At 43.5% G+C, this 15,319-nt stretch overlaps 1 protein-coding gene across 1 annotated transcript in view; it reads left to right on the top strand.

Annotated features, from left to right (window-relative positions):
* The window catches only part of dntt (deoxynucleotidyltransferase, terminal), a 70,091-nt gene that overhangs the window by 15,216 nt on the left and 39,556 nt on the right, over positions 1-15,319 (top strand). The window contains exons 4-7 of the mRNA XM_076076973.1: positions 5,488-5,658; positions 8,631-8,702; positions 8,921-9,044; positions 11,377-11,509. Of these exons, the coding sequence (XP_075933088.1) occupies positions 5,488-5,658; positions 8,631-8,702; positions 8,921-9,044; positions 11,377-11,509 (500 nt within the window). The remainder of the gene's footprint in view (positions 1-5,487; positions 5,659-8,630; positions 8,703-8,920; positions 9,045-11,376; positions 11,510-15,319) is intronic.

Here is a 15,319-nt window from a genome sequence, read left to right as displayed (position 1 = left end):
TGCGATGTAAAGGGTCATTCCCTGTCCATGTGCTGTAGCAAACGGGTCAGTGCGTCTCCTGGGTGAGCTGGACCAAAGCCTGCTGCTCGCTGACCTGAGGCTGCATGTCTGCGCAGGACAGCGGGTGGTGCAGTGACCTCGGCTAAGGGAGAGGAAACAAAAGCATGATTTTGTCGGAGTCTGCCCTGAGCTCTGGTCACCCTAAGCTGCATCGAGTTCCCAGTCCTGGATTTAGAATTCCTCCCCTTTAGCCCCATGTGGAGGCTCTCCGTTTTTATCCTTCAGGCACTGTGCGCTGGCAGACTGTTTTTTGTCAGCTGTATGGTATTTTACCGATCTGTGTTCCATTTATTATCTTCTTCTTAAACATAACTGATTTATGCATTACATAAAGGGGTAAAGCAGCAGCATGCTAGACTTAGCACACTATGAAATGCTGATCCAAATGTCATGAGTGATTACCGGCTAATTTCTAAGCTCCTTGTGCTATCTAAGGTTTTAGGGAAGATACACGCTCAGTTGCCTCTGTTCTTAAAGCTTCACTAAGCAATGTTTTCATACTAATGTTGAATCAAATGAATCCCTGGAAGATGAAAGGGTGGCTTGTACTGTCGATACCAATGAGAGTCAAACATTGTCTACTAACGGGAGCAACACTGGATCCGTTCAGCCGCAGCACTGCACTGTACTCACAGCCTGATACGCAGTATGGTAGCGCAAAGATGTGTGTTGCAGTTACACCTGAAAATGTTCAGCGCAAAACTGTTCTGTGGTCAGTGTAGGCATGTGTAGCGTACTACTTAATAGCTGTTTCCTAAGATACACAAAAGGAAAAGCGCAGGTGTGAAGAATAAAGAAAAGAGGGCTGAATTCCATTTAGCCGCTTCAGTTTCAGCTCAACCCAGTCGCCTGAAAAAAAAAAAGTTGGAATGTTGATATTAGCCTCCTATAACACCATCAGAAACATACAATGCCACGTGCTTAAGTTGGTTCAATGACTGGTCAGGTTTAAGAAACAAAATTAGGCTGAGGTTAGAAAAAAAGATTATGATTTGTGTTAAAACGATAATGTAACGAGGTCACGTGACAACTGTAAGCACAGTAACTAGTGTCGTTTGTAACGTTACATAACAAACGTCATGGAACAAACATAAAGTCAACGCTTTTCGACTTTTTTTTCCTGGGGTCTGGGTTGTTCAGGCTCACCATCACGCTGTCAGGGCTTACTGGGACACTTGAATAGAACAGAGCCATTAATGCTTTTAGAAACACTTGCCCTTTCCCGTTATGACAAGTTCAAATGTCTGCTGTGAAAAAAAGGACTATTGTACAATTCCTGACCAGCGAGAAAAGGTTGGGAGAACAGCTGGAGGAAGGGAATGAATCATTACAACAAAGAGACACGTCTGACCCAACCAGGAATATCATTTTTGTTTCAGTCATTGTTTAAGTTACATTATATAGAAATGGACAGTAACAGACATACTATTAAAATCACCTCACAGAATGAGAATCGAGAATGTGTAAAGAAAGTATTTCTAAGAAGACAAACGACAAAACGTCTGTTTGTTCTTTGAAGCTGACAAGACAAATGTGTAGGTTGGAAAGTCATTTTTGTAGGCATACAGTGTAAATACACACCAAATTAAAACTGTAAACTGAGATAGCAAATCAACAAAACAAAACAACAACTAGAGAAGAAATGCAATTATTCCATTTCCCTTATGTAAAGAAGCACATAAGACAACACGCTGAGGGGTTTTAGCGAGAAGAACACCCTGAGGAATTTCATGCAGCAACACATTAACATTTCCTGTTATGTGCTTCTATAAATGACTGAAATGTGATAATTGTATCAAGTCACTGTTCCATGAAACTTTAGATGTGCTGCACAAATCTGTTGTGCGTTGTCAGATGTTCACACACTGTACTGTAGTTTTCTACAGTACAGTGTGTTCTTTTTTTTTTTTTAAGCTGATGGCTGAATAAAAAAAGAATATCCTGTACCTGGGTCTTTATGCCAGAGAATTACACTTTCTTGCTTCAATAACAATTTGCAGGAAAGTGTTGCCTATTAGAAATAATGGGAGTTCTCATATTAGTACAGGCACAGAGCCCACTTGCAGCTCTTCATCCCTCACGGCACCAACCTGCCCCATCTCAGAGACATTCAGACATGCAGTCTCATTTCAAATGTTTGTCTTAGCCCGCACAGGAGTTATTACCTGTTAGGCTAATGACAGCATCACACCAACATCACGCAGTGTGACCATGGAGTGTTTTATCTCACTTCATTCTATTAAAGGCTTTGGTGAGGATAGCGCCTGTACTATAAGGTGGAGAAGCTCAATTCAAACACATCCATCCATCCATCCCACACATATTTCCCCCTTCACAGAATCTCTGATATGTTGAGTATGTTGTAGAACATTTTTAGCCACGGCAGCGCTGGCGTGCCAGATGGATTGCCACAGCATTGTGTACAGACACTCATGTTACATACTTGAGGTTATCTGCCACCACCAGATTGAGATTGAAAAATAGCCCACTTTCATCAAATCTTTGCGCAAGAAAAATGCTCTACATTGGTGGTTCGTCTCTAATCTCTAATCTCTAGCTGTCATGCAAACTCAAACCTTGCTCGTTTTATCCCCCCAATCCTCTGTCTTACCGTTTCAGCTTCAAAACTTTGACAATGAGTAGAAAGTGGGCTGCTCTCTCTGCTCTCTGCTGCCAGCGCCTATAGGCTCACTAGGCTGAGATGATTGACTGGTAACAGCACCAAATTAATAATTTGTCATGTTACAATTGGCTGCATCCGCCTCAAGGGCCTTCTTTTCTCTTCTTTTTATTTGTTTTGATTGTCGCTCTCCACTCCACTGTTTCTCCAAATGTCTCAGGAAAGGGTCCATGTAAAGTTAGAATGGACTGGACCAAAAGTGTTTGGCTGACAGATGTAATACTCTACCACAGTGGGCAGACAGCACTTGGTTATTTTTTATTTAAAAATATGTATATTTTGCATTGTATTGGCCCAAATTACCAAGGGGCCCATCGGGAAAACTCCAGGTGCTCCAGATGGCCAGTCAGTTTGTCCAATACTTTAGTTTATGACTAAATACCTGCAAAGCTATTGACACTCTCATCAGCCTCAGCTGTCCTTAGTGTTTAGTGCTATTTAGAAAATGATAGCATAAATAATGCAAAACTTATACCTGTTCATCAGCTGCTGACATTGCTGTAGACTTGTTGAACATCTCCTCACATAAATATTTAATCCAACGTTTACCAAATTTGGTAATATTTCACTTAATCACTTAATTATTTCAGTTATTCAGTTTTTTTTTATATAACACCCTTTAGGTTGGTAAATGCTTGTGGTTATAGCTAAGTTGCCATTATGTTTAAATCGGTACAGCGTCGACTAATACGATGGCATGGGGCCCTGAATTTAATGGATTTACGGTTTATCGGACCCTAATTGATACAATAATTAGACCCTGCGGTCTCTCTGCCCCGCCGCTGGGAGACTAGTTTGCCGGAAGGAGAGCGGGCGTCCGCTTCGGAGACGGACCATTGCTGCTGTAGCAACTTGAATTCAGCTAGCATGGAGTGTAACGTTAGCATGGAAACATGGTGGAATTAGCGAGTTAATGTGAGCTAGCTAACAAGCTACCTGCTAAATACAATAAAAAAAGACAACTTTATTTACACATTCTTTTCACAGTGTAGGAAAGCACCTCGCTATGGCCAAACAATCATTTACATAGTCATTAACACTGATTCACCACATTTTGTAATGAGCTTAATGTACAGTCCACAGAAAGGAGAGAACAGGGTTTGCTGTGCTGTGATTGTAATGCTACACAGTGGTTACAAAAAAAATAAAAAACGCTGTGGAGTGAGGCGAGGAGGGGGGGGGGTCTGATTAGAAGACGATCAGAATTAGCCTTGCAATATCAGGGCTGATTTAAAACGTAATTTTTTTGAGGGAATAGATGGACTGTCGCGGCTGTAGCAACTCGATTTTGGCCAGCGTGAACCCGAGCATCTCCGTCTCTTCGCGGCAGGGGACCCAGTGCTGTCGCTGGCAACCAGCGCTCATTTTCAACCATGAAATGCCATTTTATATATATGTGGAAAGAAATATCGGTTACATCATTTAGTTCATAGCTTCGTGTGCGGTTACTCTTCAATGTTCAGAGTGTTAAAAACAGCTCCATTGTGCTAAGGCCCATAATTCCATGTATATCCTTAGTATTCTCCAACATTCTGCACTATTAGCACTGTTTTTATTTTGATGCAGATTGACATAATATATAATGATATTATTTTTTACCACTTTGGGGCCGCAGGGACAATAGCAAACAGCTGCCTCTTTACACACCCAGCAGACACAGAGCAACGCTGCTCTTTTCACAGCAGACATTGCGACTCGTCATGTTGAGAAAAGCACAGGTGTAGATAATACAATTGATGATGCCTGAGTGCTTTTGTGCATGCTGGCTCACTGTTACTCTTTTGGGGCCTACTCTGACACACTTCACAGAACAGAGCCACGGTTTATGTTATTGTCTTCAATAAAAAGTAATGTTTCTGGTCAAACAACCCACAGTCAGTCCAATAGTCACTCTCCCGTTTGCTCTGTTTATGTACACCAGCCTTTGAAAGAAATATCTTTCTCTTTTGCCGCTAAATGCTCCATTTGAGTTCACCAGCTAGTCGCTGACTTTTGGTGCTGGTCACTGAAAGCTACCCCTCTAAATCAACACACAGTCATTTGATCCATTATTACAATAAAATATTGTTTATAGCAGCTTCAAATGACCAACTTTAGAATTTAAAAGTTTGAGGATTGTTGTCAGAGTTGTGCTCTCTCTTGCAGATCCATTAATTCCATGGTCTTGACTGCAGCCTCTTTGAGCGTTTGAGCATGTTGCGTTTGTGAAGGGAGAGCCTGAGACTGGCCCCCTGGGGGAGCCTGCTGTGAGCAAGTGGGGAATGACAGGTTCCTGTCTGGTGTTCGCCAGCCTCTAACGTCGGGTCAGTGCATCTCACACGTGAATGCACACCTGACACATATGTGCCAGGTCTCGCTTTTTTTCTTGGGTTTTCACTATCTTTTCTTTATCTAATGTGTTCAAGAATTGGTGATTTCTGCAATAAACCCATGTTATTGTTCTTATTAGACAATATCTTTTACATCTTATCTTATCTTCTGTCCTACACTCTTAGACATAAAGGTGCTAACTAGAACCATATAGGGTTCTTCAGCTTGTCCTCGAGAAATGTGAAATGCGTGGGCTGGCTGTTGGTCGTTGCCTTTTAACACTCGTGCTTTCAACAATCCTTGAAGAACTCTTGCTTCCAAAAAGGGTTCTTCTGAAGCAAAGGATTCCGAAAGAACCCATTCTGGACCATTTTTTTTAGCGTGTACATTATACCTCTTTCTCCCTTGACCTGTCCTCGCTCTACCTCTCCCTGGAGGATGCTTTTGAAGTGCTGGCGGAGAACTACGAATTCAACGAGCTCGAGGGTCCGTGCCTGGCCTTCAGGAGAGCTGCGTCCGTGCTGAAGAGTCTGCCCTGGGCAGTGCGGCGCATGGGGGAAACACAGGACCTGCCCTGCCTGGGAGAACACACTAAGGCAGTCATGGAGGTAAGGCCCAGAGTCTGCATGCGGAGCCCAGTCCAATCCATCTGTATTATGTGTTGAGACTAGCGGTCGCACGAAACCACAGTGGTTTATTTGGGCAGCCTACAAGTTTGTTTTTCCGACAACATAGCTTGTGAATCCAAAGGCTCTGAAATGTCCAAACAAGGAGAGTATTTCGGATCAGTCTGCGTGCGTGTAAACAATAGATAATCAAGAATAGTCTCTTGACCTTGATTTTCATACTCTTGTGAAATGATCTAAAATCGGAGGCTGCCATAGAAAGTGTGCAACAATACTGAGAGAAATGATTAAGACCAGTATTAGTTAGTATTAGTATCAGTTAAAGATATTATGCACTTGAGGATCTCAACTTTGTGTTCCTGTCGGAGAGGGTGGCAGTAATAGTCTGCTTGGATTCACAGCAAGTAACTGTGGTGACCAAGAGTCCCAGTAGAAATGTGTCAAAACATATCAACTTCAGTGTGTTCTCAAGTTGTTTTTATATTGACGATGTTCTCTCAGGCTGGCTGACTAACAATTCATTGATCCTACTAACAAGTATTTTCTGTGTGGCCAAAGCCTAATGTATCTTCTTCATCATAGCTTAGCGTAGCCAGAGCTCCACTGTTGTCCCAAAACACATCAGTGAGCCACACTGTTGCAGTGGGTGTTCATTCAATACGATGAACACAGGCGCCAATCAAACACACACCGCCCTGCTGCTGTAAATACTTAACACACATACAGATGTGGACTAATCCGCCGCTGTAAGTAATCCCTAATAACTGCACTTTTTTTACTGTTGTTTGATGAAGCAAGAGGGCCTATAGCTGTTTTAGGAAATTGGAACATTTTCTAAAGATTGATGTCCTCATTCAGAACCAGTAGGCTCGGGGTTGTGACCTTTGACCACCAACATCAAATCAGTTCGTCCTTGAAGTAAACATTCCTGAGATGTTGCATTCACCAGAATGGCACGGACGGACATGTAATGTAAAGGCTGAAATTCATTATAAAAAGCTCACATGGAGCAATGAACATCAAGTGACAGCATATCGTTAATTCTGGAGTACACCCAGCCATTACCACCCAACCCAACCGCCATCGGTTAAAACATCACCACCATCGTTACCCACCAATTTGAAACGACTCATCATCGGCCGACTCATCGGGAGCATTTCACATTTAGATGTCATGAGAGATTTGAGAAAAGAAAAGAAATGTCAGCTGCTCTCCTTGACCTTGTCTTCTCTTCGCGGAGTGCGTATTTCTTCCATCAACCTCTGTGCGGCCTGTGTTGCTGTCGAGAAGAATGCAGCTGAACTTTCTATCTAACAACACCGATCTGCAGAAATACACGTATGCTTTCAGGCGACGCCGAAGTGGAATTTCATCTCGCAAGAACACGTCTGCTGTGAGTTATTGAAGGCAAAAAAAAAAAAGAAAAGAAAAAGAAAAGAAATACAAAAGATATCAAAAGTAGTTTTCAAATTTCAAGTCCTTTTCAAGCTCACGTAACACACGCTCACACATGAGCACGCACACTGACAGGCATCAAGCCGATTTATCTCGTCTTTGGGAGAAAAAAAAAAAAAAAAGATAGTCTTCTCGGGTCACTTGGCAATCATCCCCTCACCTACAGTCGCGCTCAGGGCAGGAAATCACGGCGAGTTGTCAGGGAATGTGTCGAGAAATGTTTGCTCCGAGAGAACGCAGAGTCCCTAGGAGGAACAGGGTGCAGCTCTGCATGCCAACTCTCTGACACATTAAACCTTAACAGACACACGGCGGGTCTCAGAGCAAGTTTTTTTAACATCTGTCAAATCTGTCAGCGTTGAGGCAGTCATTAAACAAAATAACATAAACGTCCCAGGAGACTAAATTAGACTGCCCGTGAATGACCTCTCCCTGTTGTTGTTCTTACATGATTCAGATGTAGGCTACACCCAGCGGTGAGTTTTTCTTCTTCTTCTACTAGGTTGTCTCTTTGAACAGATCGCGGCTCAAAACAAGAAAAATGACATGACACGAGAAACAAAGTGAAACCAAACAGAGTGAAAACAAAACGCATGACGTGCCTGTGAACATCGGAGTGACACTCTGGTAGCAGCGGCGGCTGAGTTGCTCCGAAGTTGGGGATATATAAACCCACTGACATGAAAGTGTGGGAGCACCGAGGCAGAGTTGGGGAGGAATAGTCAGTACATGTGTGTGTGTGTCTGTGAGAGAGAGAAACATTGCTCATGTGAAAAAGTGTGTGTGCACCCCCCTAAAGCAGGGAGTGTGTCGAAGCATTATCCCTACGTCTGAGGGGTTGGCCTTAGCTCGAGGGGTTGAAAAGCAGCGGTGGGCGGGTGGACGCCTCATTGAGCAGCGAAGGCTGCTTTAAAAGTGCACTGCACTCACACTGCGATACACAAGTTCACCGGCCCGGTGATACTAGATGTCACCCCTCCGCGCGCAAGCTTAACATGCCGCACAGACGCGTCTTGTAAAACACACATGCTCATTTTCAACTGCAAAACGACTTTTACGGTGGAAGTCGGCTGACATTAACCAGATAACCGCCGCCTCGTTTTTATGCGCCCACGTAAATAGAGGCAGTTAAAAAATGCGACCGGCAAATTAGTCGTGCTCTGCTGAGACAATTAAACGCGGGACAAAGTTGTTGCGGAGCAAACAATGGCAGCAAAGGAGGGGAAAGCGTTACCTTGGGCTTTTTTTATGAACGCCATAAAAACCGGTATTAATCCCAGGTTTCACAACAACAAAGTCATTATTTCTTGAAACGAAATGGAAATGAGGACGCGAGGAGCCCCCCCCGATTTAAATGGTACTTTTTTTTACAAATGGGCCATTTGAGGCCATTTGTTAATTGCTGATAGAACGGAAACCGGGGAGAGTATAGTGCGCCGATGCTGACACCGAGAGCGTCTTTTCTTAATGATATTATCTGCCTTTTTATATTTTTGCAGGACGTCCTTGAATGTGGCCGCTCGTTTGAAGTGGAGAAGCTCCTCTCTGATGAGAGGTATCAAACACTTAAGGTCAGTAGACGGGAAAAACATCAACTCCATCCTTAGATTTGCTTCCCTCGATTTTTTGGTGCTTTGAAATTGCTGCGAACAAGATTTGAATTTGCTATCTCTTAAGGACGCAGATCTCTTCAAAACTTTTGAATGCTCACCCCCCACCCCCTTGAGAAGAGCCTGTCATTTCAGAAAGCATGTCTTCTTGATTATGTCCTTACCTCGTTTCCTGCCAGCTGTTCACAAGTGTGTTTGGGGTTGGACCCAAGACGGCTGACAAGTGGTACCGCAGAGGGCTTCGCTCATTCAGCGACGCTCTGGCAGACCGCAGCGTTCATCTAAACCGGATGCAGGAAACTGGTACATCAACATCTCAGCACTTCCACACTGCCACTCCACAAATTACAGACTGAAAATTACAACTCGAGTTTGCTTCAAAGAGACGGGGGGGGGGCCCGCGTGTCATTTGTGATCTTTTCTTTTTTGTGTCCTTTCTTTGGTCCCATAGGAAGCTCCTTATGCGAGGCGCTGGCTGTAAAGTGTTTTTTTCTAAAGCGAGATGAGATGTGACCAGCAGGGAGTTTACAGTGAAAAGACAACGGGGAAAGGCAGCAGGGGTGTTTTTAATAAAAATCAATGAACAGTGACTGCGGAGGGGAACGCTTGCTGTGGAATTCCCATGAGCCCTCATCAATCAGCCGGGCAGAGAGAGAGAGGGCCATCCAAGCAGAGACCGTGAGAGGTCGTTGACTTACAGTGGGAGGGTTATGATTTGTTTCAAATGTTAGAGGTGTTTGTAAAAGGAAGATTTTGTCTCAAATCTCTGTGGGGAATTGTGTAATATTGAGTTTAATCACAGATTGATTTTGGATGAAGGCTTTTGGACAGTTTCCAGAGCAGTGGTAAATGAATCCGGTCATGTTTACTGCAGCCACGCTAGCGGCTCTGTGAGGCTCAATGTGAAGGAAACCAAACCGTTATACAGATAACAAGCTGAGGTCCAAAACTCGCTTTTTGATCTTTTGAATTATTTGGTCATTAGCAGTCTTAGTCATGTGAATGTAATACTTGTCCAGACGGTGGTGTCAGAATGAAGATCTTTGGCAACCTCCAACAGAAATATGCCTGGTGAGCGGAAAGGTCATCATTTTGAGTCACTCGAGTCGTGAGAGTTCATGATATCATTTCTAGAGATGGAGAAAAATGAGCTTGAGGGATGTAAGAAATATGATATATTTTGAGCCTCATTAGTAGCATGTCCCTGGGAGTGCAATATTGGTCTGTCGGTTAGTCAATCACTTAAGTCCAGACTGAAATATCTCAACAACTATTGGATGGATTGCCATTTTGTACAGACATTCATGGTCTCTAGAGGATTTGGCCTTATGACCTCCCTATAGTTCATCAGCATCAGCGTGTTCATCACTGCTTACCTCGGTTACCTTAGGTTAGCATGTTGTCTAACATTTGCTAATTAGCTAATTAGGCGATGATGATGATATCATACTGAAGGTATTTGGTCTTAAACCAAAGTGTTAACACGACGCAGTATTTTAACCTGATGACAGCGATAGTTCGCAAGTTTAGAAAGACTGTAAACGTCTGCATCCATCCAATAGTTGTTGAGACGGTCCACTCAATGAACCACAAGCGTTCACCTCATAGAGGAAAGGTCAGTAGGGATAATCCCCTGGGAACCATGAATGTCTGAAAAAACAAATTCTATGGCAATCCATCAAGTAGGTGTTGAGATATTTCAGTCTGGACCAAAGCGGTGGACCGACCGACAGACCGAAATTGTCATCCTATGAGCCACGCCACCACTGAAGGAGGTGCAGCACAATAACTTATAGTTTAGAGCGTAACTGCGGTGGTTATTGTCTGAGGTGATGGTGATGCAGCAGCATCCAGTCATGTAGATAGCATCAGCCTCAATTGTTGTCGGTGACAGAAATCCCCCGGAGTGTTTAACGTACGTGGTTAAATGTCTCAAAGGAAAAGCAGCTTTTCATTTGTCTGCGTCCTCTGCTGCTGCTCAGGATGTTGCTGGATACATACACTGTAGCACGGCATGAGGCGGTGATTCACAACATTATATTACACTGCTCGCAGGTTCCCATTCAGTTAGAAACTCCATCCGATGATGTATTAGGCCGACAGACATCTTCATCAAACCGGTCATAATCCATCATTCGGAACGCTGCAGTCTCCGCTTCGTGCCGAGAAATAATGCCTGTTTTTGGCGAGGGGAACTGTGTTTGAACCCTGATCCCTCAACTGTATTCTGTAAATCTTAAAAGAGCGGGAACATGAAATTATTATATTGTATTGTGGTGAAGACAGAACTATAATTAAGGATTTTGGTATTAATTGACTCCGTCTGTTCCAAGGGAAGAAATAGAAAATGTAAGCTTTTTATGTAGCGCAGAGAAAAAAAGAGAAAGTACAAAGTGAGATGCATGAAATCAAAAAGACACCCATCAATCATAATTTCAGCTCAGTATGTACACTGGCTGTAATCCTCTTGTGTCTGCAGTAGGCGTGCACCACGAAGTCGCCCTCCATCAGCCAGCAGAACGCATCACATTTTACTTTACTTTTAAATCACCCTGACTCGCCACATCTCCGGAGCAAATGGCTATGATTGATGGCTGGCTCCCAGACTAATAACCACGTGCTCTCGTCCCCACAGGTTTTCTGCATTATGGAGACATATCCAGGGCTGTCAGTAAAGCAGAGGCCCGGTCCCTGAGGACCATTATCGACGGAGCTGCCTGTGCGATCACACCGTCCGCCGTAGTAGCACTGACAGGTGGCTTTCGCAGGTACACGACTCTCTCGCTCTGTTGGTACGGAACAGCACTTCCTGTCCTGCATTTATTCTTGTTTTCCGCTGTTGATGGGAATGGATATTAGAAACGTTTCAAGAGGTCTGCTTGAGTCCTCCTCCTTATGACTAACTACTGTCACACAGTCACAGTGTGTGGTTTAGAAGCATCGGAGCTGCTGGCGCTTCAGTGCATACGGCAGTTGCTATGAATCAGTAGATCAATTGAGTTGACGTGACAACACAGCACACGGTCGCCATCTCTTTGCTCGTAAAAAAAACCCAAAACAACAGACAGTCCCCGACATGGTATTGCATTTACATTAAGATGCTGAAATGCATTACATTGCCAATCTCAGAGTGCACGGTGAGTGCTCTTGTAAAGCTACCTACTGAGTGCAACTATTTGCTCACAGCCGGAGCCTCTGTCCGCCGCCACCTCTTTGTGTTGCTCTTATTTTTATTTTTTTTTATGTGCCTGAGTAAGCGCGGAGCACTCTGCTCCGTGGTGTTGTAAAAATGCAGCCGTAACCAGTGGCGTGTGCGGTTAAATAATTCAAAAGCAGTCTGGCAGTGAGGACAGGCGCTTGCCTCTCAACAGGGGTGACAGAGCTGCCGCAGCTTAGCTGATGGTCTTTAATAGTGCCCGCTACACACATAACGTTTCTCTAAACATCTTGTGAAATTCCCTTCTTTTTCTCTATTCGCTGTATTCTAACATATTCCAGTTTGTCAAAGTTTGGCACGAAATTATCTTACACTGACTAAAGTGAGACAAAGTAACTCCTGCAAAACAGCGACCTCTGTGAATTAGCTTTCGCAAAAGCTAAAATGCTAAGCTATTGTAACAGCAGTGGAGATGAGTCATAAGCTGTGTCTCCTTCCATTCTACATAGTAATTTAGTTTTCTACCGACAGCATATGCTGACCTTTATACTGTGTTTGGCAGTTAGTATACAAGAAACAGTAAAGTTGACTGTTTCATACTAACCACTAAAGACTTGTGCCGAATGACGTCAAACTGAGACTGTGTATAATGCTGCATTCATTAACTTGGAGATCAAAAGTTGGAACAGGGAATGATGTCACACCCGACTTGACCTTATTCCTTAACAACAAGTCAAAGTTGGGGTTTAAAAAACACCCAGTCTATGTTTTGGTTTACTGGCCACCAACAGCTAGCTTAGTGTAGCCACAGTGAGTGGCTACAGCGCTGCAGTTCCACCTTTACAGTGAAGCTGCCGTCCACACACCCTAAACAAAATGAAAAGGAGGCTTTTTTGGGGGGGGTGGGGGATCGTCTATTGGACCAGACTGTAACAGCAAAGTAGCGAACAAGCTCGAGGTTACGGAGCGTTGTTGGTTACTCGTAATGTAATTGTTAAATTAGAATTTGTTGGGGCTCACAGTACTCTTCACTCACCACGTGTTAAGTGGTAGTGAATTACTGTCCAGCACTGTTTATGCAGGAATATTTACCTTAAGTTTACCTCTAGCTAACGTTATAGCCACCATATGCTACTGGTCATTCAAGACCAAGTAGGTAGCAGTGAAACCCCCTGGATCTAATGAAGGTGTGTTTTACTGCTTATGAAAAGTCATTTCTAAGAGGAATATTGTGTTTACTCAGAAGTTACTTGCTTTAACACCTGGACCGTGGTGTATATTTGATTTGTCTCGGTGGTTATAGGTCTTCAGCTTTCTTAAGCAAAAATAGTATCAAACAAAACAAAAAAAACACCCAATATCTCTAATCTCCAAAATGATAAATGACAGCTGTAATGATATCTGATTATGTAAATAACTGTTCCTCAAGGGGATGATGTGGTAAAAGAGATGGGGAAAGCGATTAGAGCTTCATGTTAACATCAAGAATGAAAGGGAGGAACAGTGCAGGATTTATGGGCCAGGAGTCTGCTGCGAAGCGTAAAGGGGCCTGTCAGGGAGCTTTTATGGCTTCAAACTCAGGGAGATGAGTTTACATCATCTCATACTTGGTGCAGGCTTGGGGAGAATTATGTGAGACCTAATTGGAATCACGCGGAGCTATAATTGAAGAAAGATGACTTGTACGTTATCAGTCGGGAAGTAAGTAATTTACTTTTATCTCGCCGAAAAGCAGAATCTCCAGACATGGCTTAAACACAGCGGGAGGCGCTATACGGCCTATTACGCCAAAATAGTTCATATGCTCTCTAAGATGCCAGCAGCACCACTAATAACCCACTAATTCTCTCCTGCATGACATATTTGAAAATGTTACCTTCTAAAATCCTGTCAAAGCTCGATTTAATTACCTCTAATTTCCAGCGTGATGTAGAGTCTCTTATTTGCTTCATCTTTCCAGCCGATAGCCCTTGTCAAAAGATGGAGTACACACACACACACACACACACCATATACCTCTTTAAATAGATGCACACGGCTCCGGCACATCTTTCATCTCTGGATAACCTACACAATGAAAATAACTCGGCTCCTGAAAAGTTCCACGAAATAATCGCCGTGCTCCAGTAAACTCAAGCTGTCATCCACTTCAGAGGGACACAGCGTGGCGGGGATTTGTTGACGCCGCTGACATTAGCCTTATTGAAAGGACAGCTGTGGAAGGCGGGTGACAAGTCTTAAAGCGGTTTTGTTGGGGGGGGGAGGATTAAAAATAGATTAAGCTCGGAAATGCAGCTTCTGCCGCCACCGCGTGTGAAAGGCTCACACGGTGTCAGCGGAATGTCTGTGTTTATTTCGGCGTGAAGCCGGCAAGTCCCCGCAGTGGATCTTATTTAACATCAGATTGTCTGGAATACGACTCAAAGTGACACTGATGAGGGGTCCAATGGTGTCTGCTCTCACATCCTCAAACAGGGGCTGAGCTCCGCTGCATTGTTTCCCTCGAACAACAACCAAGATAAATAACCCTTATCAGTTCAGTTCGGAGCGCCATGATTTTTATAAACAACTCTATTATCAGCTTGTAGGGGGAAAGAGCAAAATGATCTGTCCGATCGTGAGGTATACCACATTCGCTTTGCACTTTTTCTTATTTTTATGACATGTCTTCCTGCTTATCACCTTGTTTTTCTGTGTTAGCAAGAATGTTAAAGGGACAGTTCACCCCAAATCAAAGTGCATGCTTCTCCCCTTACACATAGTGCTATTACTCAATCTAGATTGTTTTAGTGCGAGCTGCCTAGTTTTGGAGATATCAGCCAAGGAGATGTCTGCCTTCTCTCCAATGTAATGGGACTTTATGACACTCGGCTTGTGGTGCTCAAAGGTCACGATCTCTTTCCAGAAATCATGGCCCAGTTACTCAAGATAAGTAGGAACTATTTTTTTTCTACCGAACTACACCTGAAAGCGAATCTACTCGCGGACACACGGTTTGGTTGGCGGGTGTAGTTCGGTAGAAAGAAAATAGTTCCTCCATGAAACTGCTCACAGCAAGGGTTGTGGATTATCGTGAGGAACCAGGTAATGATTTCTGTAAAGACAAATTGCTGTAGAGTTTTCCAAATGTGTTTTTTTATTATATCAGAAAGAAGGCAGACATCTCTACGGCCGATACCTCCAACACTTGGCAACTCACACCAAAACAATCTAGAATGATAAATAGCACTACAGGTAAGAGGGGAAATATCAATTTTAAAATTCTGGGGTGAACTGTCTCTTTAAGAAAGCAAGTGCGATACGAGGTGAAACTTGTGTCATTTCCCTGACCAGACACTTTCGACTGCCGCTCAACTCTCCTCACTGCAAATAAATGCATCCTGTGAAATTTCCAGCAGCAGCAACACTTCGCACATCTCTA

The sequence above is a fragment of the Anarhichas minor genome, unplaced genomic scaffold (genome assembly GCF_050575085.1).
Source record: "Anarhichas minor isolate MPS153535 unplaced genomic scaffold, ASM5057508v1 ptg000058l, whole genome shotgun sequence".
Lineage (NCBI taxonomy): Eukaryota > Metazoa > Chordata > Actinopteri > Perciformes > Anarhichadidae > Anarhichas > Anarhichas minor.
Note: the sequence above shows the minus strand (reverse complement) of the source record. Positions and strands in the feature narration are given on the sequence as shown.